At 38.4% G+C, this 27,986-nt stretch overlaps 1 protein-coding gene across 1 annotated transcript in view; it reads left to right on the forward strand.

Annotated features, from left to right (window-relative positions):
* sacs (sacsin molecular chaperone) overlaps positions 1–27,986 on the forward strand; it is a 104,737-nt gene extending 76,751 nt beyond the window's left edge. The window contains exon 9 of the mRNA XM_051927316.1: positions 15,959–27,986. Within this exon, the coding sequence (XP_051783276.1) occupies positions 15,959–27,501 (11,543 nt within the window). The 3' untranslated portion in view covers positions 27,502–27,986. The remainder of the gene's footprint in view (positions 1–15,958) is intronic.

Genomic DNA, 27,986 nt, shown 5'->3' on the forward strand with positions numbered 1-27,986 from the left:
TGTTTGAATAAACTTCCTGTCTCTACAATCTCCTGTGTTTCTGTGCAATTTTGTGACCCAAGTGTGACACCCTGCAGTATTGCAGCCTCACTGTCCCTGGGATTGAGCCGCTGTACTAGACTAGCCTGCCAGCATTACCGCTTGCGTGCTGTCAGTTCAAGCCCAGTTGGCTTGATCATTTACTTTATTTCATCCATGGCATCAGTTGCATCTTGTACATATTGTTCCAGTAGTTTTTTAAATAGTTTTTACAGTTCATTAGCAGTGTGTAAAATGATCACTGTTGCAGTAGTTGTGATGCTCTTTGCATGAAAAAAATGTGTTCTATTAAAATTTCACTTTTTCTTTGTTAATTGTGACGTTTACTTAAAGTGCAGCAAAAAAGTATTTGGCGTCCAGGGATGCATTAACGCCTAAGTATGTGGCAGTATAAAAGTGAAAGCCCCAAGATGCCGCCTAACTCCCTGCACCTTCTAAGGCTTCTGGTAATGAAAATGGGCTTGCATGAATTACAGTACATATAGCTGTAAGATCGGTATTTTACATTCTAGCACTGCGGGTGACATAGCAGTACAGTATACAGGTTTACCTTTACATTCTTTTTTTAGGTAATGTATTGAGCTGAGTTTGAAATGAAGTTAAAGTGTTTTGGGGGCATATTTAGGGTATAAATTATAAAAATAGGCATTTTTTTAACCACATCCAAAATTTGTGGTTTTTCACAATTCGCGGGTGCTCTAGGAACATAATCTCCGTGACTTTTGGGGGTGTACTGTATAGCAAGTTTGAGCACTGGCTCTATCTTTACCTTTTTGTTGATCCATTCTAGATGTCTTCTGTGGATTATTGCTTGATGTGGGCTGTCTGTATGCACAGGTTTGCAGTGGCATTTAAGTCTCTTGTGCCATAATATGACCAGATTAAGTGTCAGGTACGAGAAACTTTACAGTTCCCTATGAGACTGCCAAAATTGCTGACGAAATTCCAACAGGAAGTCTAGGACATCCAGAACTAAGTTATCAATTCTTTGGGTTTCCCTATGACTATCAAGCTTTTGTCGAAGCTTGATGTACACATCCATGATTGACTGCAAGGTGAAAAAACCTGTACTAACCTGGGGTCTCATGTATAAATGGTGCGTATGCACAAAAATGTTGCGTATGAACGTTTCCACGCTCAAATCGCGATGTATAAAACCTAAACTTGGCGTAAAGCCATGCACATTTTCACAGTAGCTCCAACTGTGGCGTATGTAAGTTCTCCACTCGGTTTTGCAAACTGGCGGCACCCAGCGTCAAAGCAGTGCTACTGTTCCAGTGTGGTTACCCTTTCTTTTTTAGATCCACAACCCTGACGCGGCTTTATCATATACACTGAAACTAACTGCATATTGTTTATTAGTTTAAGGCATCTGATTGTAATTAACCTGTAATGATATAATGGTCCAGGGAATAGCCAAAGTATTCCAAATACCATAGCTGCTTTAGCGTTGTTACTCTCACTGCACCTTCTTCTTCTTCTTTCAGCTTCTCCCGTTAGGGTTTTCTACAGCGGATTATCTTTTTCCATATTACTCTCACTGCACCACTCAGAGTATTTATATCACTACAGTATATCTGAGTGGGGAATCACAGGTCTACAGCAGCTGATTGGAAAGAGAATTATCAGTATACAGCATCAAGTACACGCTGCCTCAGCCATGCTGTCTATTGAACTGCTCTCACACGCAAACGCTTCAAAGCCTTTCCTGTACGGACCTCGCAGTTCAGAAACAGTTTCATCCCAAGAACTATAAACGCATTCAATCAGTCCATCAAGTGCTCCTTGTAGAACTGTTTGAACTTATAAGTACAATTACCTCACTGTAAACTTGCACTACAGTTGTAATATTGCACAGCCTGAGCCACTTTATAAAGCGTGTATTTACATATGATGACGGTATTCATTTTTAAGATGAAATGCAGGAAAATATGTTTATTATATTATACAGATAAAACTTTAACTTCATTTAAATAATCTATATTGTTAATAATTAAACATGTGAGGACACGGTGTCTCAGCGCTAGCAAGGAGCTGGCGCTCCATTCACGGATTGTTCCTGCCTTGCGCTGTATTCTTGTTGGTGCTGGCGTGACACTGGAAGGATAGATGGATAGAATAATTAAACACGTACTACAAAGATATATCAATGTTCCTTAAAAGTTTTGAAGAATCGGCATTCTAAGCTTACAGATGGCTTAACGTCTATTACAGAGCTGATTGTGTGGCGATTTGGTATTTGGAGAAAGAAAAGTAAGGACAGGAATTGGGGGTTAGTACGTTTGAATGAGACAGTACTGCTGCAATAAAGTATTTCATCGAAGGTCGCGCATGGCGCAGTAAGCATCTTGCGTGAGACATGAACAATCACTGCGCCACAGTGTTCCCGTGTTTATCACGTATACATCTCAGTATTTTAATTATTCAGACAGCTGTAATATTACAAATGTAATGGATTCTGTACCCTGTCAGAGGAAGAGAAAGCCCAGAAGCACGTAGTGATTCACACACATAGAGCACATAGAACATCAAATACAAAACAAAGCATTTAACGTGCTACTTTAGTTACGATGGGATTTGAGAAACTAGTAAATTAAACGATTTTAAGATGAAGTTTATGATGTTCTACTTTAATGACAAAATAAACTACATGATTAAAGTGGAAATTTCGAGATTAAAGTTGACATTTCGTGCTTTTTTCCCCACTGTGTGCCTTTTTTTCTCTGTACCCTAATAAGCTTTCATATGACACTCAGAGGGTGGGCTACGACTTGCATTTTCACAGGGACTTTGATATGTGACAACTTTTTTATTTCGGGCACTGTGCGACTTTATGAACTTGAGCTTTCGAGTTTCTCCAACACGCTATGTCACTCGATCGACTTCCTTTTGTTGTTTATACCACTGTTTAAACCAACAAATAGTAAGTTTTTCCTTGCCTCCTCCGTATTTGCTGAAATTCTTCTATTTTCCCTTGTGCTTTTGCCATTGTTTTTTCACAGAAGGCTGAGCTTAAGGGCTGTTTATATTGATTTGCATATTCAAAGAGGTGTAATTCTGGGAGGAGTTAGGGCGGGGCAGCAGGTGCGTGCACGTGCGTTACTTTTCACATTGACCGGGATTTATGTAGCGGAAGAACGTGGAAGTTGGCGTTCACACAGATTTATGCATCTAGATTTTTTTGTGCGTACGAACATTTCGGCTTTTGTGCTAACACCATGTTATAGTGTGAGTTCTACGCACTGCATTATACAAGAGGCCCCTGGTGACTGACATCTGCCTAACTGATTTTGTCAGCTGGCTTACTAGACCTGCTTGCTTCACATATTTCACTATGGCCTTCTTTGCCAGCAATGTTTCTGCAATTTCTGGAACAGTATCTGAAAGCTTGTTAATGTCTAATGCATGCTTGAGAATGGTGGTGTACACATGATCCGGGCAGTCCAGGCGACGATAGGGTGAAAGTGCAGAAATCATATTTTGTCCTTGATCAATTATCCGGATGGCCTTCTTCATAACAACAGCATCAAATATGAGCTCCTGCATGAGCTGTCAATGTAACTCTCTCAGTATGTTGTCAACTGTTTTAGTCTTTGAGCGGGAATATTGTGATGGTAAGCACACTGCTTTTAAGCTTGTACTCCACTGACCTTATGGTAATTGTTGGTTCACATGTCCGTGGTCATTCTGAAATTAATATCAGGCATGATCTCTGATATTTCTCTGACAGCATCCTGTCTTTTAGTCATTGCAATCTCCCTACAGTTATGAGAGATGGTAAATGGATCTGGTAGCACACTTTGTGATGGTATGGGTTGGCTCCACCCTCCCACTCTTGTTTGGGAGGCTCTTGAACCCGACACCGTCAATAGTCATTACCGGGATGAGCTTGGCAAATGAGGACATGCACTCAAGGCAAGGGAAAGGTGCAAAGGTGTCTCTTGTGCTTTTATTAAAACAAGCAAATCAAAAATCAAAACAGTGTCCAAATAAGTAGAGCAGTTCAAAATCTTCCAATAAATAAATAATCCATAAAAGAAGAATGTGTTCAGTGGAGGTTAAAATCCAAATGACTAAATAGAAAATCCTTAAAACCGAAGATAAAACTACCAGTACAGGAAACGGTCCCCAGTGCAGTCCATTAAAAACTGCCGTCTCCTCAGCTAATCCTTCTGGACCTTGCAGCTGAGGAGCAGCCTACCCAACAGACTCAGTCTTCTTTCTTATGTGGTCAACAGGTCCAGGTTCCTACTGCTTCCATGGCCCCAGAGTTGGGCTCCCAATTCAGACCTAGGCTCGGCTCCTTCCCTCCCATGGACAAAGGAAAGGCGCATTGTTTGAGCTTCTAATATTCCAAAAGCAAAAGTCTACATACTATCAGAAATATTTGCTTTCACAGGAAGTGTTACTGACATAACAAGTGCAAAGAATTACTATGACATGGATGTTTTGCCTCTGACCTCTAGTACATGTTGCTGAAATCAAGTGCCTGCACCCACGGTCCACATGTTGGTTCTTTTGCTATCGTACTTCAAAACAGCAGAGCACGCTTTACACTGTACGTAATCAGAGAGCTGTATCTTCTTTGTTACAACACAATGTCTTAATTGTTCCATAGTGATGCCATTCCCAACTCATTTGACATTTTGAGTAGTTCTCCATTTTCAAGTTTACATAATTTGAAAGGTAGTAAGGAAACAAATATAATGTGAAGGGTTCATTCACTGTGGCTGGCATATGGCAGCTAGGTGTGCTCACAATGATTGTGTTTACATGCACACACAAAGCCGGAATAAGATGAGTAACCTGGTTAAGGCAGAAAATTGGTGTCCTCAAATCCTCTGTGTACATGCACAAGTCCATTTATGGAGTTCTCCCTTGGTAAAATGTTTCAGCGTCAATAAACTGCACAGTTAAATTTCATTCAAAAATTCAAAAACAAGCATGGAGCTTGTCTCTCAAACAGTGTTGGGAATAATGCACATTATGCAGTCAAATTACTTTTTAAAGTAATAAGTAATGTAATGCAATACTTATTTTATTGAAGTAAAAATATCTGTTACTTTAAAAAATAGCAATAAACAGACATGCTTTACTATATTACTACCAAAACTTATTCCCTTCACTTCAAAAAAAAAAAAGCCAAAAACAAAATTAGTGAGGAAGAGGCATAGCATGCAATCAAGTGGCAAGAAATGAACCAAAATTATTATTATACAGTTAAACCTGCATTTTCTGATGGGTAAATTTAATTGGCCCAGTTTAGGGTCACAGAGAGTCAGTGATCATCACAGCAGCACTTGGGTGTAAGGCAAGAAACAAACATGGCAGACAATACACAGGTCCTTTGCAGGGCTTAATTGTACAGCCAAACTAAAAAAAGAGACTGCTGCATGCAGTCCAGAAACATTTACTTTTGAGCACGTGAAGGACTAAATGCATTTATAAAAGTATCAAAATGATCAAATTTGGCTATTTTTCTGGTCACTTTAATGAAGCTTTATGTATGGGTTAAGAATGTAATAAATGCTGGCTTATGAATTGTGAAGTTTTTTTCATGCTAACGAAGAAAAAGTAAAATAAAATAAATGAGGTGTTTGTAACACATTACATATTATAAAAAGAAACTATGTAACATTTTTAGTTGTTTTTTTGTAAGTAATGGGTAATGTGACTGTTACTTTTAAAAATAACATTCCCCAACACTGTTCCTGAGATTTTGCTGCTGAGCTTAGCACTGCACATTTACTGTAGCTCATTAACATATATTTAGCAGTTTCTGAAACATGCAGACAATTTATTTTAACCAGGAGAAGGAGGTTGATCACTCAAGCAGTTGCCTCTGGAAATTTATCTTTGTGGACACTACCAACATTTTCTGCCTGTGGGTTGCTGGATGCAGACTATGAAATCCTTAACTGCAGCTTAATTAAGAGTCTACATGGCCACGTAGCTGGTTTTCTTGTGCAGAAATCCACATTTATTAACCTGGCTTCTTAGAGACCAATGTTGATTTCTATGAATAACCGAGGTATTAAAGCACATGTAAACACACTCAATGATGAATCAAAGTGACACTGAATGTCATTAATAAAAAAAGGATGGCTGTAGGCATTCTTTATGCTACATGTCTTGTCCTTGAATTTAATTATTGTTTTGTAAGTGATAACTTTCACCTTTTTAATGGATACTTGTGAGGAAATGAAAGAAATTACAATTATTTTAGCAGTTTTCACATGTTTAAAGAGATTAATTTCTAACAAACCATAATGGAATATAGAAAATATTCCATTTGTTTCCATAAATACAAACAAATATTGTTCTCTTTTCTCAATGATCAATGCTGTGTCCAGGAGCAACAATGTTAACAGTTACAAGTTTAGATTTACTGGTATCTGCTGCACTGTGGTATTCACAAACTATTACTGATTTTTTTTTTAATTTTGAATTTTATTTTAATTGTGAAGCACTAGATTCATGGTCTTATTTATAAGCAGTTGTATGTTAAACTATGCAAGCTTCAGGAGTTCACCATTGAGCAGAGAGATTGTCAAGATTAGAAGTGCTGAAGTGATTGACAAAAATGGAGGCAGGTTTGCAGCATTCCTCTGGGCAAAAATGTTTGACAGACCTCTGGATTATGAAAGAAGCATTTTTGAAAAAAAATGAGCTTGTGTGTATTCCAGCTGAGACTTGTTTTATACAAATTTGCCTTCAAGAAATCATGTAAAACTAATAAATTTTGAAGCACTTGCCTAAAGCTTTGCTGCCTGCAGTGACAAAGTATGTTTTTATCACACATTTTTTTAGGTTAATTCAATTTATTTATTTATGTTTCATTTTAGAGCATATGGATTTAGAAAATTGTATCCTTAGCTCTACATAGGCCTACCTATATAGAGCAAACTGAGTGCCTTAAACCCATTGACTGAGAGGGAAAATAGTGAAATTATCCTGCATGTTTACTCCTTGTTGCTCCTCCAATCTTTAAAGGGCCTGCACTCCCCATACATATTATCATGTCAAAATTGGATTTAAATATTAAGAGTAACAAGAACAATTCATGTGACAAACTAGGTTTGTTTTAATGCACTTTTGTTTGCTTTTCACCAGTGTGGACTGTTAACTATTGTTTGGAGGTTTTAGCTTTTTGTGATCCCTGCTCTGTTGAGTTTTCCTGCTTTTATGGGCCACTTCTTAGTAATGGAGTGCAATGGTATTTTGTATAAAATGTGTTTATCCATCCATTTTCTTAACCTACATTTGTACTTCAGGGTTACAGGGAAGCTGAGGCTTATCCCAGCAAACAAAGGCAAAAGGCAAGAGCAGTTCCTGAACATAGGAATAACCTTTACTTGTTTCCTTTATCAAAAAACCTAATTTGAATAAAATAGCTTTTTCTAAAACCTGCCTTGTGAGACATGTCTGATGAGTTCCTGCTTGGGAAGAATTCTGGGTGATGTTTCTTATTGAGAGCTAGGCCTTATCAGATGGAATCTTTTGTTGAATATGGTTATTTATTTCTATGCCCCATACCGGAAGATGTCAAAATACACTGTTGTTTCACACATCTCCATTTTTTTACCCAAAACTGCGCATTGCCAGTGTTTATAGTTGGATATATTGATAAAATTTAATTGTAGGTCTCAAAATCAAATTCCTTGACTCTCTGTAGGCAACATTTACATAGTAGAAGCTCCATTCTTTTACTTTATAGGAAAACCAGCATTTTCAAAGGACTGTTTTGCAAACTTGAATAAGATATTACTGTTTTTGCACTTGTAAAACATGACTGCCTTGAAAAGGCGAACCTTAAATTCACAAAGCCCATAGTCTAAGTTTCATAGATGAGAGACCAATTCAATGATTTTAGTAAATTTGTAATTGTTGTGTTTTATTTATCATTGTTTTCATTCTGTTTTTCTGGTTGATGAGCATGGTTGCAGTGTGCTAAGCTGGGCTGACCAGGCCACCCTGATACCAGCAATTTCCCTCCTCCCTTCCAGGGGAATACCCAGACGATCCCAGGACAGTTAAGGCATACAGTCCTTTCAGGACATCTGGTGCCTGCCTCTGGGTCTTCCCCCAATGTGTTGGAAATGCCCAGGGAGCATTGTAACCACATGGGAAAACCACCTCAAGTGATGCCTCTCAGTCCAATGATAGCAGTGGTTCTACTTCCAGGTTCTCTTGTATTGCAACAGAGACAGACAACCTTGTACAGGAGACTTATTTCAGCTGCTTGTATTACCAGATTCATTCTTTCAATTCCTATCTAACTACTACTACTACTACTTTGTGTCACCACCACAGCAAGTGCATAATGTCTGGGTGAGCCATGAAGCCATGTTGCTATATGAGCTTATCACCCTCTAGATGGAGTATGAAGATCAGGTGCAGTGCAATTTGGGTGATAAGTAGCTGGATTGTCCCAGGCACACTAAATCTGGTGTTTCAATACTGATTTGAAGCAGCTGTTGGTTTTTATGGCTACTGTATCTTTATAGGTTGTTGTCTTTTATTATTCACGTTTGTTACATGCAATAATGCTGATCCTTGAAGAAACTTTTTCTTCACTATGTGCACTGTATATATATTCATAGGTGACTTAAGTATTATCGGGAATTTAAAATTACCCTCTTTGCCTGTCACAGTGTTGGAGAGTTCTAGCCTAAAATGCTGCCTCTTCTTATTTGTGGACATGTTACCTCTTGTTAAATCAATTATTGTCAAATATTCAACTTACTCACCCTGGTTCCCAAATGTACTTAAGTGAATGAAATCCGAAACCCACAGGCCAGACTGAGGTCACTGTGTTGCAATTCATAATTTAAAATTAGCTATCTTATTTCTTCCTCTGATGTTCCTTAGGGACTTTATTTTGGGACCCATTATTGTTCATAGTATATTCATTTCCATTAGGCAACATTATCTGAAAATTTGATATTCACTTTCATACACAGACAGATGACATTCAGCTTTATTTAGCCACAAGTGGATTTTCTTCTGAACAACTTTTGTTCTTCACAAATTTATTAATGAAGTCCAGGTCTTGGTGCTTATCAGCTTTTGCCAATTGAATATAAATATCCCTAACTTAAGGGATGTGTGTAGGACCAGGGAACAAGCTAAAATCCTCTTAAAGTTCTCAAATAGTGAGTCTTCAGCCAGGATTTAAATACTAACACTGACGGGACTTGTCTAATTTTGGTAGGCGGATTCTTCTATAGTTGCAGTGCCCAATGGCTGAAGACTTTGCTATCTACACTAGCTTTATTTATTCTTAGAATTGTGGAGGCCTGAATCATAAGGTTGAAATGTACATCCTGGACTTTTGGCACGAATAATTTCTTTAAGATAAGGTGAGCTATGCCAACTGTTTCTACTGTAAAGGTTCATCTCCTCACATACCTTAGGAGAAAACAATGTAAAAAAAAATAATTTGCAGTTTCTTGTTTAGAGCTTGCTTTTCCACCATCTTGTACTTGGTCAGTACTACTACCCATTTCATTCTTTACAAAAAATTATTATTTTCAAGCAATACTTAACATTGCATTTTCTTAATATGTTTATTCATGCAATTTATATAGAGTATTTTAAATTTGTAAGTGGGTGAATGTGTCCACCATATAAGTAATTCAAATTTAAATAATATAAATCATGGATTCTAATGATTGCTACCTTCATACTGGAGGAAAGAATTGTGTGACCAAGAGGTATCTGAAGCTTTAATCACTTAGCATTGGTGGGAAGAACATAACCCATACTGTTATCAATAAGGAAAAGGACAATTTAACCTTGGCTGAGGATATTGTCAGGAATGATAAGCAACAAATTTTGGGACACTTTTGAAAGTTGTTTTTCTGCATTCTTCAGAAGAAGTAATTCTAGAGGTATCTGGTAAAGTTGGGTCTAGTATTGATGGAGGTTATGTTGGTAGTTCAAAAGATTCACATTGTCAACTTTATAGAAATAGGTGAGAACCATATAGAAATTGTGCTTAGTCTTGATTAGCAGATGGGTTGGTGGTCTAAGTGTTAAACAGGAATTAGGAGGAATATTTCAGTTATAGAGGAAACACAGTCGTCACCATCTCAGGAAATGGCTATGCTGGAATACTTGGAGATCACAACCGATGATTATCCCCTAGATTCAGGAGGATTAATTTGCATTCTGACAGTGGAATGGTGAACTCACTTTCCCCCTTTGAAAGTTAGTTTGATGGATAAACTGAGACTGCAGTTCCAGTCTGTTCATGTGCCCTATGGTTTATTGTCTGTTGTGGGAGATTGTTATGAGATTAAAGTTTTCATGAACTATACTGGACATGTCTATGAGAACTGGGATCCCATGGGATGTAAGAGGGTGGCCAAATTGAGACTGTGGCACAAATGCAGGATGACAAATTGTCTTCAATGTTTAATAACACTCCTGTAAAGTCATAATACTTTGAATATGAACACAATTTTACATTATAAAATATAATACTTGTTTACATCTTAAAAATTCAATTGTTATAACATTATTTTTATGATATTTCCAAGCACCCTCTGTTCATCCATCCATCCATCCATTTTCCAACCCGCTGAATCCGAACACAGGGTCACGGGGGTCTGCTGGAGCCAATCCCAGCCAACACAGGGCACAAGGCAGGAAACAATCCTGGGCAGGGTGCCAATCCACTGCAGGACACACACAAACACACCCACACACCAAGCACACACTAAGGCCAATTCAGAATCGCCAATCCACCTAACCTGCATGTCTTTGGACTGTGGCAGCATATTGAAAAATTATAGCCAGCAGATCTGAAAAGGGCAATCAGAATAGACCAGTGTAGCACAATAAAAGAGACAGAGAAGTCAGACATCTGGACCAGGTTTTCACTGGTTTTAGATTAAGGTGAAAAGGAGCTAAACTATCTGAGCTGTGACAAATGTGGCAAAGTTTTAAAGTTCAATGGACACAAATCAGGTACCATCTGCCATATATTTGTTTAATGCTCCTAGTGGGACCACCAGGGTGCGCACAGATCCCCAAACCCACAACACAACAGGCACAGACACAAGATCAAGCACAAAACACATTTTTTATTCATGTGGGAAGTGCTTCTTCCTCTCTCTCCACAGCACCAAGTACAGTACAATACATGCCAACATAGCACACAGTACTTTCTTCTCTTGTCCCTCTCTCTCTCTCTTCCACCTCCACTGCTTTGTCCAGTTCCTCCCGACTCTGGCTCTTTGAATGGAGTGAGGCAGGTCCTTTTATGGAGCACCCGGAAGTGCTCCAAGTGTCCGGTGATCTCCTTCCAGGCGTACTTCTGGATGTGGTGGAAGTCCTGCTGAGGAGGGCTCAGCAGTGTTGAGCTTCCATGCTCCAAACCTGACGGTTTGAGTTTCCGGGGGCTGCTCTGTGTTGTCCCGGGAGAGGTATTGCCCCATGCAAGCTCTTCCCCCGATTCTTCCCTTAAGAAGGTGTCCCAGCCAGGTAAGAGTGCCTTCTATCTAATTGCACCAGTCAAACGAAAATGTATTTCAGAAAGAAGCAAGATGTGGTTCCTGCTAGTATTAAGCAAGAAACAATAGCAAAACGTGTTGAACTTGTGTGTCAAGATATCTGTATTATCTGTATGCATCTTGCATATTATTTTCATTATGGCAAATGCTTTGAGGGGCATGCCTACAAAACACACCTGCAAAATATGATAGATTTGATATATGAAACATATTCCCTCTTTAAACGTTACATTTTCTAAAAATTGCATACTTATAGAATCAATGCATCACTGATAGTGAAGAGAGTTGTCGAAGTCCATAGGACTAGCATTATTGGAGCACTTTGTGGGTGCACTCTGCTCAATTGTATTGCCCACATCCTTAATGTGACTCAGAAGTGGTTTTGTCCTACCTGTAAAACAATATGTAGGCATGAGATGAAATTCCATCTTTGAAATATTAAATTAAATAATTCACCAGTATAACCAGATAACAACCCCACTCCTTGTCAACAATCAGTATAACAAAACTACATGCATTGATATTAATACAGTAAAAGCACTGCCTGCTTTCCTGAAACCATTTAAAGGCATGTGAAATGACCTGGGGCCTCATGTATAAACGGTGCGTACGCACAGAAATGTTGCGTACGAACCTTTCCACGCTCAAATCGCGATGTATAAAACCTAAACTTGGCGTAAAGCCACGCACATTTCCACGGTAACTCATACCTTGGCGTACGCAATTTATCCGCCCGGTTTTGCAGACTGGCGGCACCCAGTGTCAAAGCAGTGCTACTGTTCCTGTGTGGTTACCCTTTCTTAGATCCACATCCACGGCGGAGGCTTTATCAAATACACTGAAATTAACCGCATATCGTTCATAAATTTAATGCATCTGATTGTAATTAACCTGTAACAATATAATGGTCCACAGAATGGTCAAACTACTGTTCCTGTGTGCTCATCCTTTCTTTCTTAGCTCCACATTCCTGACGCGGCTTTATAAATACACTGAAATTAACTGCATATTGTTTATTAGTGTAATGCATCTGATTGTAATTAACCTGCTGCAATATAATGGGCCAGGGAATAGCCATAGTATTCCAAATACCATAACTGCTTTAGCGTTGTTACGCTCACTGCATCTTGTTCTTCTTTTTGCTGTTCCCATTAAGGGTTGCCACTGCGGATCATTTTTTTCCATATTACTCTCACTGCACCACTCGGAGTATTTATATCACTGTATCTGAGTGTGAATCACAGCAGCAGATGATCGGAAAGAGAATTATCGGTATACAGTTTCAAGTACACACTACCTCAACCACGACAAAAAGCGTTAAAGCCTTTCCTGTACGGACCTCGCGTTTCAGAAACAGTTTCATCCCAAGAACTATAAACGCACTCAATCACCTCACTGTAAACTTGCACTACAGTTATAATATTGCACAACCTGCGCTACTTTATAAAGCGCGTATGATGACAATATCATTTTTAAGATGAAATGCAGCAAAATATGTTGCTTATAGTATACAGATAAAACTTTAACTTCATTTAAATAATCTGTATTGTTAATAATTAAACATGTGAGGACACGGTGCCGCAGCGCTAGCTAGTTCACGGATAGCTCCTGCCTTGCGCTGTATTCTTGCTGGTGCTGACGCGACACTGGAAGGATAGACGAATAGAATAATTAAACATGTACTACGAAGATATTTCAATGTTCCTTAAAAGTTTTGAAGAATCGGCGTTCTAAGCTTACAAATGGCTTCACGTCTATTACAGAGCTGATTGTGTGGCGATTGGAGAAAGAAAAGTATGGACAGGAATTGGAGGTTAGTACGTTTGAAAGAGACAGTACTTCTGTAATAAATTATTTCATCGAAGGTCACACATGGTGCAACAAGCCTCTTGCGTGAGATATGAACAATCACTGCGCCACCGTGTTCCCATGTTTAATAACATGCTTTCATTCCTATCATCATGAAAATGATATCACGTATACATCTCAGTATTTTAATTATTCAGAGAGCTGTAATATCTCGAATGTAATGCATTCTGTGTCCTGTCGGAGAAAGAGAAAGAACGGAAGCACGTAGTGATTCACACACACATAGAGCACATAGAAGATCAAACACAGAAAAAAGCATTTAACATGCTACTTGAGAAACTAGTAAAATAAACGATTTTAAGAAATTTCGAGATTAAAGTTGACATTTCGTGCTTTTTTCCCACTGTGTGCCTATGTTTTTTGTTTGTACCCTAATACGCTTACATATGACACTCAGACGGTGGGCTACAACTCGCCTTTCACAGCGACTTTGATATGTGATTTCAGGCACTGTGCGACTTTGTGAATTTGATCTTTCGAGTTTTTCCGACACTCTGTCACTCGATCAACTTTCTTTTGTTGATTATACCACTGTTTAAACCAACAAATAGCATGTTTTTCCTTTGCCTCCACGTGGTATTCGCTGAAATTCTTATATTTTCCTCTGTGCTTTTCCCATTGTCTTTTCACAGAAGGCTATTTATATTGATTTGCATATTCAAAGAGGCGTAATTCTGGGAGGAGTTGGGGCGGGACAGAAGGCGCGTGCACGTGCGTTACTTTTCACGCAAATCGGGATTTATGTAGTGGAAGAACGTGAAAGTATGCGTGCGCACAGATTCCTGCATCTGGATTTTTCTGTGCGTACGCACAATCCCGCTTTTGTGCTTACGCCATGTTATAGTGTGAGTTCTACGCACGGCGTTATACATGAGGCCCCTGGAGTCTGGCAATTCCACCCTCTGGTTGTTATTTGCTCTTCTGTGGTCTGGCTGACTTAAGTAACACTCCTCAGCAATTATAACATTTAGACAATTTCTATAGCAGACCCCCGTGACCCTGTGTTAGGATATAGCGGTTTGGATAATGACTGACTGACTGACTATTTACAATAGTTAACAGTTCAACAGTTAGTTTCAGAAATTAAATTGTAAAGTAGTTGAGGCCTATTAAATACCTTGTTATGTTATAGTAACATTAGAAATTTACCTACTATTTTTGTCTGTTTTTGTCAGATTAAAAGTGTAGTCTTTTTTCATGCATATGTAGAACTTGGGGGCAGCATGGTTGTGCAGTGGGTAGCGCTGCTGCCTTGCAGTTAGGTGACCCGGGTTTGCTTCCCGGGTCCTCCCTGCGTGGAGTTTGCATGTTCTCCCCGTGTCTGCATGGGTTTCCTCCGGGTGCTCCGGTTTCCTCCTACAGTCTAAAGATATGCTGGTTAAGTGCATTGGCGATTCTAAATTATCTCTAGTGTGTCCTTGGTGTTTGTGTGTGTGTGTGTGTGTGTGTGTGTGTGCGCGCCCTTCGGTGGGCTGGCGCCCTGCCCGGGGTTTGTTTCCTGCCTTGCGCCCTGTGTTGGCTGTTATTGGCTCCTGCAGACCCCCGTGACCCTGAAGTTAGGATATAGCGGGTTGGATAATGGATGGATGTAGAGCTTGACATGTTTTAAACAGAAATCTTTGTTCACATACTGCAATAAAAGGTTAATGTTTAAAATCTGTGTTGATCCTGCTTTCATCAAAATAAAAAATCTTCTAAAAGATTTCAAATACGGTAACATTTAATTGTTTATTTTAGTGGAATATATTCCTGCATTTTCTGGAATAGGTAGGAGTAGTTAGAAATATCTGTGGGATCAGCTTGCAACGCATGATTTATTTGTGTTTTTTTTTTTTTTTGAGTACCAGGGTAGAGTAAGGAAGAGGATCAATTGTTATTCATTATTATACATTTTTTTCCTTTAGCTGATACTTATGTCTAAGGTAACTAATGAGTCAGAACACTTGCAGTTTAAGTGACAAACTCTCTACAGGGAAAGTGAAATTATTTTACAGTAAGATTGAAGCTTAACTTTTCCTGCATTTTGTGCAATTCTGTACATTCTGTGTAATTCAGTCATGCACTTGCCCTGCCATCTAAAGTGTCTAATACACTAACGTTCATGACTTGACTACATTATTCTGGTAATTCAGACATTTAATTGTATTGCACATATTCACTGTATCATATAGCAGTGTTTACTGTAAGTTTGTTGTATGTGTATTTGAAACCAACCATTTAATTTTATCTAAACAGTCAGTTTATTAACATTTTTTTTCTTTATTACTAGTATTTTGTCTTCTTGCACTAAATATTATGCTAGTCATTTTTTAATTCACGTAGAGCTACTGATGCTGTTGTTAGAAAGTATGTACAGTAAAAATCGTAAAGAAACACTTTGCAATTTGTTGTTACTTTTCCCAGTAAAATAATGTTCTGCCAATACAAAATTGTGTATGAATCACACACGGTAAAATATTATAATTGTAATTAACATGTACTAAAACCAAAATGCAATTAAAAACCTCTTGTTTTTTTTTTTTATCTTATAGTAAGGCAATGCACACAGATACAATACTTGACACCAGAACGTTCTGCACGCCTCATTAAAGAAATTTTGTCATCAACCTGGCCTAGTAGAGATTTGGTAGTCCAATGGTACCCAGAGAGTCAAGAGAAGAAACATCCAAGCATCACCTGGTTAAAAATGGTTTGGAAGTACCTGTACATACATTTTGCAGATGATCTCAGTATTTTTGATGACATGCCTTTGATTCCAAATGGTCCCTTAGATGATAATTTGACATCCTTGGAGCTTCTAAGATTAAAAACACCTTCTCCAATAATTTTAGAAAATGAAGGTGAATCCCCTCTACCTGAATTCCTTCCTGAAATAATTGAAAAACTTGGTGGAATTGTTGTGAAAAAATTGGATCCAACCTTGCATCACCCTCTACTCAAAAAATATACTCACCCTTCAACTCCCAGCTCAGTATTACAGATCATGGACAGAGTATCTCCTCAAAGAACAGCCAGTCAAGTTGCAGCTTTTCCAACAAAGCTCAAGATTGCCTTGAGACATTATTTTGCTGGCTTACAGGATATCAATGAGAAAGAAAGTCAATTATTGCATGATCTGATGATATTTAATAAAATCGGGCAGTCATCAGATTCATTTACAATGATAAGGGGAAGCAAAGTTTTACATCATACAGCTAAACTCCCTCCAGGCATTAGAATGTCTGCCACAGTTGTTGACAACAGTGATGAAGCTACTATTAGACTTGTTACAATGCTGAAAGTGGAACAACTGAAAAGTACAGACTGCTTGAAGCTAATAATTGATGATACTGAAAAAGGTTTTTACTCTAAGGAGGAAGTAACAGATATCATGCTATGGGTTCTTAAACACTTGCAATACTTAAAAAATGAATGTTCCTTAGTGGTGGAATGGCTATCATCATTGAAGTTTATTCTTACTTCGCAAGGGAAGTTTGTTGCTGCCAAAGATCTCTTTGATCCAGAAATAGAAATTTTGAAAAACTTATTTTATTCAGATGAACATCTTTGGTTTCCTCCTACTATATATACTTCATCTTCAGATACTGTTCATTCTTTAAGGCAGGTGGGCTTAAAAAATGAATTGCAGCTAAGTGAAAAGGATTTTCTGCAAGTAGCAAAGAAAATCGAACAGTTGCAAAAAAATGTTAAAACTGAAAGAGATGCTATTTTTAAGAAAGCTGAGACCCTACTTAAAGTACTAAATAAGCACGGAAACCTTGTAAAATCAGCAGAGGCCCAATTGTCTTTACAGAAAATAAAATGGGTTCCAGTCTGCAAGGAAAGACCTCCAAATTACCCGCAATCCCTTGCATGGAAAGGTGATTCATTGAGCTTGAGCTGTCTAAGTAATATGTGTGATGTGTCTCATGCGGTATTAGTGGGCTCATCAGTTGCTCTTGTCGAGCACATTTCTCCAAGTATGAAAAAAGCTCTTAAACTTTCAATAGAGCCTCAAGTGGACCAGGTGCTGCAGCATTTAAAAGCTGTTATAGACTGGCATCGGTCACAGCAGTTTACTACTGAAGATTGGTATCAGTTTCAGCAGATTCTACTGGAAATATATGAGTTTATGCAAGAACACTTAGAAAATGCTGGCGAAGTATTGAAAACATTGACGTTTGATTGGATTTGGACAGGCAAGACTTTTGCCTCTCCCGCACAGACCGTTTTAAAACCAATTCTGGATTTAGATTTACAGCCATATCTGCATTCTTTGCCTAAAACCATGGTAAAATTTCAAAGACTTTTCCGGATTTCTGGATCACTGGAAGAAGCAGTACCTAGTCATGTTTTTCAAGTTATTAATTGTATTAAAGAGAAGTGTAATGGGGAAATGTCACCTGAGGAGAGCAAGGAGAACCTGCTGTTGTTGCTTAGCATTTTTAGATGGCTATACAACAGTCAGACTCCCGTAGATCTTGATACAGCTGTCCCCATACTTTACAACAAAGATCCTGCCAGATTAGTAATGAGGCCTATTCATGAATGTAGCTATTGTGACATAAAAGTGGATGACTTAAATGACTTAATTGATGATGTCTCAGAGCCAATCATTCTGGTACATGATGACATCCCTATGAAAACTGCTGAGTGGCTGAAAGTCCCATGTCTAAGTACAAGATTAATCAATCCAGAAAATTTAGGCTTTGAACAATCTGGTCAAAGGGAACCTCTAACTGTGCGAATAAAAAACATTTTAGAAGAGTACCCATCAGTTTCAGACATTTTCAAAGAACTATTACAAAATGCGGATGATGCAAGTGCAACAGAGTGCAGTTTTCTAATTGATATGCGCAAAAACCTTGACATGCGTGAAAATCTACTGGATCCAGGTATGGCTGTTTGCCACGGCCCTGCTTTGTGGTCTTTTAACAACTCTGTTTTTTCTGATTCAGATTTTTTGAACATAACCAGGTTAGGTGGCTCAATAAAGCGATGTGAAGTTGACAAAGTGGGAAAATTTGGACTTGGATTTAATTCTGTTTACCATGTCACTGATATTCCCATCATTATGAGCCGAGAATTCATGATCATGTTTGACCCCAATATTAATCACATAAATAAACATATTAGAGATAAATCCAACCCTGGAATTAAAATCAATTGGAGTAAACAACAGAAGCGATTAAGGAAGTTTCCTAACCAGTTTAAGCCCTTCATTAATGTCTTTGATTGCCAGTTGCCACTAACTTTAGAGTCACCATACCGGTACAATGGGACTCTCTTCCGGCTTCCTTTCAGAACTGAACAAGAGGCAGCTCTGAGTGAAATAAGCAGTGTTTACTATAATACAACTGACATTTACTCGCTTGTAGATGAGTTCAGCATTTGTGGACATAGACTGATTCTATTTACACAACACGTTGGTACTATGTTTTTGAAATACTTAAAATCGGAAGAGCCAAACCCAGCTGTTTCACAAGATGTTGTTATCATCAAGAAGTTGGTATGCCCCTCTAAAGCTATGTATGGACCAGTAAGCATCTTAAAATCAGCAGCAAAGGTAATGAAAAAAGCTGCACACTCAAATAAAGTGCCCTCTGATCCTCCAAAGTCATCTTCTCTTATTCGAATAATAGTTGAAGAATTCCATCATGTCTTCAGACGTATAGTTGATCTTCAGTCACCTCTTTTTAGAGGGCCAGAAGATGACTCTGCTTCTTACTTTGAATCAGCAGCAAAAGGAACCCAGGGAAAAAGAGGTAGTGATGAAATGCAACAGAAGGCAATAGATGTAACTAACTGGCTTATTTCTTTTTGCATGGATGTTGGAGAAGCACTTAAATTTTCAATAAATGAAAGTGGTAAAAGATTGGGATTAGTTCCCTGTGGTGGAGTTGCAGTTTTGCTCTCAGAAACAGAGGACCACAAGTGGACTGTTAAAACAAATTCCAGCCCCATTGGTGAAGTGTTTTGTTATCTACCACTTCGAATAAAGACTGGATTGCCAGTCCATATCAATGGATGTTTTGCTGTCACCTCTAATCGAAAGGAGATCTGGAAGACTGATACAAAAGGCAGATGGAACTCTGTGTTCATGAGGCACGTAATAGTCCAGGCTTATTTGGAAGCCCTTAGCACACTCCGGGTCATGTCAGTCAATGGTGAGCTAGTTGACTACAAATACTATGCAGCATGGCCAGATCCAGGATCTGTACATGATGATTTTGCTTTAATATCTCAAGGAGTATACCAAGAAATTTCCAAAGGCAGCGAAAAAGATATTGCAAAAGTGTTCTCAGATGGACACAGCTGGGTTTCTATTAATTATGTCAGGTTCCTTGATGACATTTTACTGAGCAGACAGGACATTGGCCCATCAGCTTTTGAGATTTTTTTGAAGTATCTTGGTAAAAGTGGATCCCAAAACCTATGTGCAGTTGAGCTGCCATATTGGATCAAAGAGGGATTTGAAGATGCAGGTTGCAAAAGCATTTTGCAAGAAAACACTTTAACTGAAAAACAGTTTTTCACAAATGTGTTTTTTCCACATATCCAAGAAATTGAGAAAAATCTCAGGGATCCCTTGATGCTGTACGTTCTAAATGAAAAAGTAGAGGAATTTGCTTCAATTGTGAAAGTAACTCCGTGTGTACCATGCTCTGCCAAATCACATAAACTGGTTCTCCCTTCAAGCCTCATTCATCCAGAGGGCAGGGTGGCCAAACTGTATGATGCAGATGATGGTCGTTTCCCACAGGGAACTGCTCAAGATTATTTAAATCCAGTCTGTTTGATAAAACTTGTCCAACTGGGAATGGCAAAGGACGATATTTCTTGGGATGATTTAATAGAACGTGCTGAGTCAGTAGCAGTTCTCAACAAAACTGACCACAATGCAGCATGTCTGAGAAGCAGTATTATACTCAGCTTGATTGACGAAAAGTTAAAGCTAAAAGAAGACCAAGAAGAGCTAGCTAATAAACTTAAGAATATTTGTTTTCTTCCTTTTTTGACAAAGCCTGCTGGTTTCTCATTACCTTGGTATGGAAACAATTTTGAACATTCAATGATGTTTGCAGCAAATGACCTTTACACAACTGATCACCAGGATACAGTTTGCTTAATGAAGCCTATACTAAATGAAAATTCTCCTTCCTTTAAAGGATGTGGTCCAATCACACTAGCAGTGAAGGACTTTTTAGGGTTAATAAAGAAGCCATCAGTTGATCTTGTTATCAGCCAATTGAAGGAACTTTCCAAATCATTTGATGGTGTTACCCTGTATCAAGAAAATATTACTAATGCATGCTACAAATATCTTCATGAGGAAATACTACAGAATGAAGGCACATGTGAAGAAGTAACCAAACAATTCAGAATGTTCAATTCCATTCTTGTTGAGAACAGCTATGTTGATCCTGCTAAAGTTGCCTTCTGTCTTAACTTTGATTCAGCTCCTTATTTGTATCAGCTACCCAATAAATACCGGCACAGTTTCCGTGAATTATTTGAGCGTTCTGGTGTGCAGCAGACCTTCTCAGTGGAAAATTTTGCTGCTGTACTTGAAGCTGTTAAAAATGATTGTGGCCGTGGGCAGCTTACTGAAGACAACTTCCAGTTATGCCGCAGAATCATCAGTGAAGGAATCTGGGGTTTAATCCGAGACAAAAACCAAGAATTTTGCCAAAGCAAATATGGTAACATTTTGTTACCAGACACCAATCTTACTCTCCATGCAGCCAAATCTCTGTGCTACAATGATTGCCCTTGGATTAAAGTCAGGGATACATCTGTCAAGTATTGTCACAGTGATATTCCTAGAGAAGTAGCAGTGAAGTTAGGTGCAGTACCCAAGCGCCACAAAGCCTTAGAGCGCTATGCATCCAATATTTGTTTTACCACGCTTGGAAGTGAATTTGGGCAAAAAGAAAAACTCACAAGCCGAATTAAAAGTATTCTTAATGCATATCCATCAGAAAAGGAAATGTTAAAGGAGCTTCTTCAAAATGCAGATGATGCTAAAGCTACAGAAATTTCTTTTGTGTATGATCCAAGAGATCATGCAACAGATAGAATATTTGATGATAAATGGATGCCCCTTCAGGGCCCTTCTCTTTGTGTCTACAACAATCAACCATTTACAGAAGATGATATTAGAGGAATTCAGAATCTAGGAAGAGGAACAAAAGAAGGGAATCCTGGTAAAACTGGGCAATATGGTATAGGCTTTAATTCAGTATATCACATCACTGACTGTCCTTCCTTTATATCAAATAATGACATTCTTTGCATATTTGATCCTCATGCAAGATATGCACCAGGGTCAACGTCTGTCAGTCCAGGGAGAATGTTTAGGGATTTGGATGCTGACTTTAGGACACAGTTTTCTGATGTACTTAATCTGTATTTGGGAGACCATTTTAAGCTTGACCATTCAACAATGTTCCGATTTCCAATACGGAATACTGAGATGGCTAAAGTATCAGAAATTTCTTCAGTTCCTGCCTCAGACAGAATGGTACAAAATCTGTTGGACAAGCTCAGGGCTGATGGAGCAGAGCTCCTTATGTTTTTGAATCACATGGAAAAAATTTCTATCTGTGAAATTAATAAGAGCACTGGAGAACTAAAGGTCTTGTACTCTGTAACTGCCAAAATAACAGAGGGAGATCGACTGAAACGCAAACAGTTCCATGCCTCTGTAATAGACAGTGTCACCAAAAAAAAGCCTCTGCCAAATATACCAGTACAGCAGATCACTTACACTATGGATACAGAGGACTCCGAAGGCAACCTTACAACTTGGCTGGTATGTAACCGATCGGGATTTGCAAACATGGAAAATGTCTCAAAAAGTGTCATATCTGCACACAAGAATGAAGATATCACACTTTTTCCTCGAGGTGGTGTTGCGGCTTGCATTAGTCATAATTATAAAAAGCTTTACAGAGCTTTTTGCTTTTTACCTTTATCTCTGGAAACAGGATTACCTTTTCATGTAAATGGTCATTTTGCTTTGGATTCTGCAAGGCGAAATCTGTGGCGAGATGACAATGGTGTTGGAGTGAGAAGTGACTGGAATAATAACCTTATGACTGCTTTGATTGCTCCAGCTTATGTAGAGCTGCTAATACAATTAAAACGGCGTTTTTTTTCAGGTGCTGATCCAACCATTACAGTAATACAGGGCACACCTTTTCATATTGTGAAAGATACTTTGAAAAAGTTTCTTTCATTTTTCCCAGCAAATAGGCTTGACTTTCAGCCAGACTGGTATTGTCTTGTTAAGGCTGTGTACAAGTGTATTCATGCAGATTTAAAGCGTTTACTTCCTGTCGTAAGAGCTCCCCACATGGACAACACAGAATTACACTCCACTATTTATATATCCTGGGTAAATACGTCCACAGCCAATAAAGGGAGAGCATTTTTTGATAATTTGCTTCAAGATGAACTCCAGCACCTGAAAAACACGGAATATAACATTACTACGCGAAAAACAATTGCAGAAAATGTGTATAGATTGAAAACGATGTTGCTAGATGTTGGTTTTAACCTGGTTTATAGCTGTGAGGAAACAGCAAGCCTGTATTACTGTCTTGAAGATGCTGGGATTCCTGTAAGCTATGTCACACCAGCAGATGTAAGATCATTTCTTTTAACCTTTTCAGCTCCAGACACGTGCTGCCACATTGGAAAACTTCCATGTCGATTACAGCAGTCTAATTTCAAACTTTTTCATAGCCTTAAACTTCTGGTTGATTACTGTTTCAAAGACGCCGAGGAGAGTGAAATTAAAATTGAAGGACTGCCACTGTTGATTACCATGGACAACATTCTCCAAGTGTTTGATGCAAAGCGGGCAAAGTTTTTGACAACTTATCATGATTTGATTTCCCCACGTAAGGAACTTTTCATGAATACTCTCTACATGAAGTATAGCACTCTTCTTATGAATTGTGGTGTTGCTAAGACCTTTGACATCAGTAGCTTTGGTGATTTATTATCTTCAGTATTGCCACGTGAATACAAGACAAAGTATTTTGTCAGGTGGAAAGAAAACTATGCCAGTGAATCTTGGCTGAAAAGTACTTGGCACTTCATTAGTGAAAATGTATGCATCAAAGAGGAACAAGCAGATACTAAGCCAAAATTTGATACAGTCCTTGATATATTAAAGGATTGGGCACTGCTTCCATGTATAAAGTTTATGGTCTCCAGCAATAAATTAGTTGTTCCTGAGTGTGATATCCTTTTACCCCTGAGCTTGATATATGCTGCTATTTTTCCAAATGGACAAAATGACAGAGTATTTCACACTTTGATGAAAGGAGGATGTGTACAGTTAGCTCTTAACAAAATCTGTTCAAAAGAAAATTCCTTGGTGCCTTTGTTAGCTATGCACACAGCAAACACTGACAATCCGTCCAGCATACTAAAGGCAATTAACTACATGATACAATCTTCAGCTTTTAAGACTGAAAGATTAATGGACAATGACATTGAAGCACTGCTTTTGTACTTCAATTGCAATCTAAGTAATCTATCTGAAAATGATGTGGAAAGATTGAAAATGCTACCTTGTTATAAGTCTGTCAGTGGCCAGTACACCAGCCTTTCAAAGTTTGCATCATGTTTTATATTGACAAAAATTATTCCTTCTGCTGACATGGAAAAGTGGGCTCAGTCGACATCATCTGCATTTCTTCTTGACAACCCCAATTTAAAAGAACTGTACTATTTCCTTGGCTGTGTTCCTATTGATGATCTTGAGGTTTATCTGAAACATCTTCTTCCTAAGTTTGACAGTCTATCCTATGATGCTAAGATTGAGCACCTTGTTTATCTAAAAAGCAGTCTTTCAAATATGGAAGATTCTTCAGGAATTAAAGAACAACTTTTTGAAAAACTTGAGAGTCTTTCTTTTATTTATGATGCAACAAAGAGGATAAAACCTGCAAAAACATTCTTTGATCGTACTGTCAAGGTTTATGAAGTGATGCTCCCAGAAAAGGCTTTCATACCCCAGGATTTCTTTAAAAAGATTGAACAGTATGTAAAGCCTAAAAATGGAGCTACATTTATTTCTTCGTGGATATCATTCCTTAGAAATATAGGACTAAAATACATGGTTTCCCAGCATCAGCTGCTGCAGTTTGCAAGGGATGTGAGCGTAAAGGCACAGGCTGAAAACTGGTCAAAGGAAAAAGCACAGACTATCGTTGACATTTTACTAAATTATATCTTTAATGAGCGGACAGATTTGTTTTTGGGAGTATTTCTCAAGGAGCTTTCAATAATTCCATTTTTATGTCCAGAACGTGCTCCAGCTGAACTTGTTCGACTTCATCCTCAGTATCAGGAGGTTAATAACACTCTCCCACTTATCCGCTTCAGTGGCTCACAGGTAAATCCAAAATTTAAACAAACAGATGTTATGCAATTGCTTTGGACATCTTGCCCCATTCTCCCAGAAAAGGCCACACCAACAAGTATTAAGGAACAGGATGGAAGCAGTCTAGGAGCACAGGAGCAACTTGATCAAGTTCTGGCTATGCTGAATGTCAACCTGGATCCACCTTTGGAAAAAGTTATTAGCAATTGCAAAAATATATGTAGCCTAACTAACCTGGATGATGAAATGGTGAAAACTAGGGTAAAAGTATTAAGAAGTACGTATGATTTTCTGAATGCAGATAAAAGAGAATTTCGCTTCCAATTACGAGGAACTGCATTTGTTATGGTTGAAGATGGTTGGAAGTTACTTAAACCAGAAGAAGTTGTTATTAATCTAGATAATGAGTCTGACTTTAAGCCTTACTTGTATAAACTACCTTTGGAGCTTGGCACCTTTCACCAGCTTTTTAAGCTTCTTGGTACAGAAGACATCGTTTCCACAAAACAATATGTTGAAGTTTTGTGCCGCATTTTTAGGAACTCTGAAGGAAAGCAACTTGATCCCAATGAAATGAGAACTGTAAAAAGGGCAGTATCAGGACTCTTTAAAAGTCTCCAGAATGAGCCAGTTCAAGTGCGGCAGGACCTAGAAAGCCTCAGAGACCTAATGTTTTACCTTCCCAGCCATGATGGAAGGCTTGCAAAATCTAACATGTTAGTTTTTGATGATGCTCCCCACTACAAAAGCAGAATTCAAGGCAACATTGGAGTTCAGATGCTTGTTGACCTTAGTCAGTGTTATTTAGGAAAAGATCATGCTTTCCATACAAAAATGATAATGCTTCTGCCGCAAAAAATGAGGCCACAACTTCTTAGCAGCATTTTAGAGGAACAACTGGATGAAGAAACTCCAAAAATGTGTCAGTTTGGTGCTTTGTGCTCTCTTCAAGGTCGATTACAGCTTCTTCTTTCATCTGAGCAATTTATTACTGGGCTCATTCGAATTATGAAACATGAAAATGATAATGCATTTGTGGTGAACGAAGAAAAAGCAGTTAGATTATGCAGGGCCCTTCGAGAAGGTTTAAAGGTTTCTTGTTTTGAGAAACTCCAGACAACCTTGAGGGTGAAAGGCTACAGCCCTATCCCACACAGTAAAAGTGAAACTCTTGCATTTCTGAAAAGATATGGAAATTCTGTAATTCATCTCTACATTCAACACTCAGACAGTAAGGATATAAACTTTTTGTTAGCACTGGCAATGACACTGAAATCAGCAACAGACAATTTGATTTCTGATACTTCTTATCTGATAGCTATGCTTGGATGCAATGACATTTACAGGATTACTGAAAAACTTGACAATTTAGGTGTCAAATACGATTCCACTGAGCCATCCAAGCTTGAACTTCCACAGCCTGGTACTCCCATTCCAGCAGAGATTCACCACATACTGCTTATGGATCCTATGAATGTTTTTTATCCTGGAGAGTATGTTGGATATCTTGTTGACTCTGAAGGGGGAGATGTATATGGATCTTACCAGCCAACCTACACATATGCTATTATAGTCCAAGAGGTGGAAAAAGAAGAAGAGGAGAACCCAACCTTTCTGGGAAAGTATTTCCAAATTGACATTGGGTATAGTGAGTACAAGATAGTCAGTTCTTTGGATTTGTATAAATTTTCAAGGCAAGATGAAAGCTCTAATATAAGAGATAGTACCCCTTCAACACCAACAAGCCCATCAGAATTTCCATCTCCAGGACCAAGAGTGGTGCCTCCTCTCTTTTCTGGAAAAGAAAACCATAAAGCACCTTCATCTAAACACCAGTCACCACAGAAACTGAAATTAAATACTCTACCGGAGATCCTTAAAGAAGTTACTCTAGTGATAGAGCAGGCCTGGAAACTTCCTGAATCAGAAAGGAAAAAGATTATCAGGAGGCTTTACCTTAAATGGCACCCTGACAAAAATGCAGAAAATTTGGAAATAGCAACAGAGGTATTCAAGCACTTGCAAAATGAAATCAGCAGGTTGGAGAAACAAGGCCTTATTGACCCAACTGCAGATAGAGCTTGCAGGAGACCATTCTCAACCTCCTCTGCACGATTTCAGTCTGAAAAGTTTTCATTTCAAAGGTTTTATACATCATGGAATCAGGAGGCTACAAGCCATAAGTCAGAGAAACAGCATTTCAGAGAACATTTCACAAGCTATGCCGGTTCAAACCATTCACCCCGTTTTTTTGTACCTCCTACTTTCAAATCAGTGGGCAACCCAGTTGAGGCACGGAGATGGTTAAGACAAGCAAGGGCAAATTTTTCTGCCGCTAGAAATGATATGCACAAAAATGCAAATGAATGGGTATGCTTTAAATGCTATCTGGCTACCAAACTTGCATTGATAGCTGCTGACTATTCAGTTAGAGGAAAATCAGACAAAGATGTAAAGCCAGCTGCCTTGGCCCAAAAAGTGGAGGAGTACAGCCAACAGCTTACAGGACTCGCAGAAGATGTGCACATTTTGGAAGCATATGGTGTAGATAGCTTAAGAACCCGCTACCCAGACCTTCTTCCGTTTCCTCAGATTCCAAATGACAGGTACACCTCTGAAGTAGCAATGCGGGTAATGGAATGCACAGCTCGTGTCATTATTAAACTTGAAAATTTTGTTCAGCAAAAAATATAGCTTATATTCACTGGTCAAAGCAAATGTATATACAGTATTACTTATGGTTATGAAAAGAAGAGCAGCACAGCACAATGCAAATAACTTTAGTGCTGAGGTATAAATGCATGTGTACACCATAGGTGATGTACAGTGTTTAATAGACAGCATATGTACACACACAGTATATTGTGTGGGAATGTGGGACTGGACTGGCAGCTTAGATATACAGTGTTTTTACTGTATATGTCCATTGCATATTTGCAGGTGTTGCTTTCTGGTGTAAAAGTTTCTTTAAGTAGTCTGAGCCTAAATAAGCCATTATGGTCCTTCTTTGGAAAAAAAGATATATAGATACATAAAGATATGTGTAATTAGTATGTTTATTAGCTAGATAGCTGTACATAATTAAGTCAGAGCAATTAGAAGCTATATCTACTTTTTAACCAAAGGCACTTAATGATTGAGTAGCTTTCCAAATAATATACTATATGTATGTATGAATG

This window comes from Erpetoichthys calabaricus, chromosome 4 (assembly GCF_900747795.2).
Source record: "Erpetoichthys calabaricus chromosome 4, fErpCal1.3, whole genome shotgun sequence".
Taxonomy (NCBI): Eukaryota; Metazoa; Chordata; class Cladistia; order Polypteriformes; family Polypteridae; genus Erpetoichthys; species Erpetoichthys calabaricus.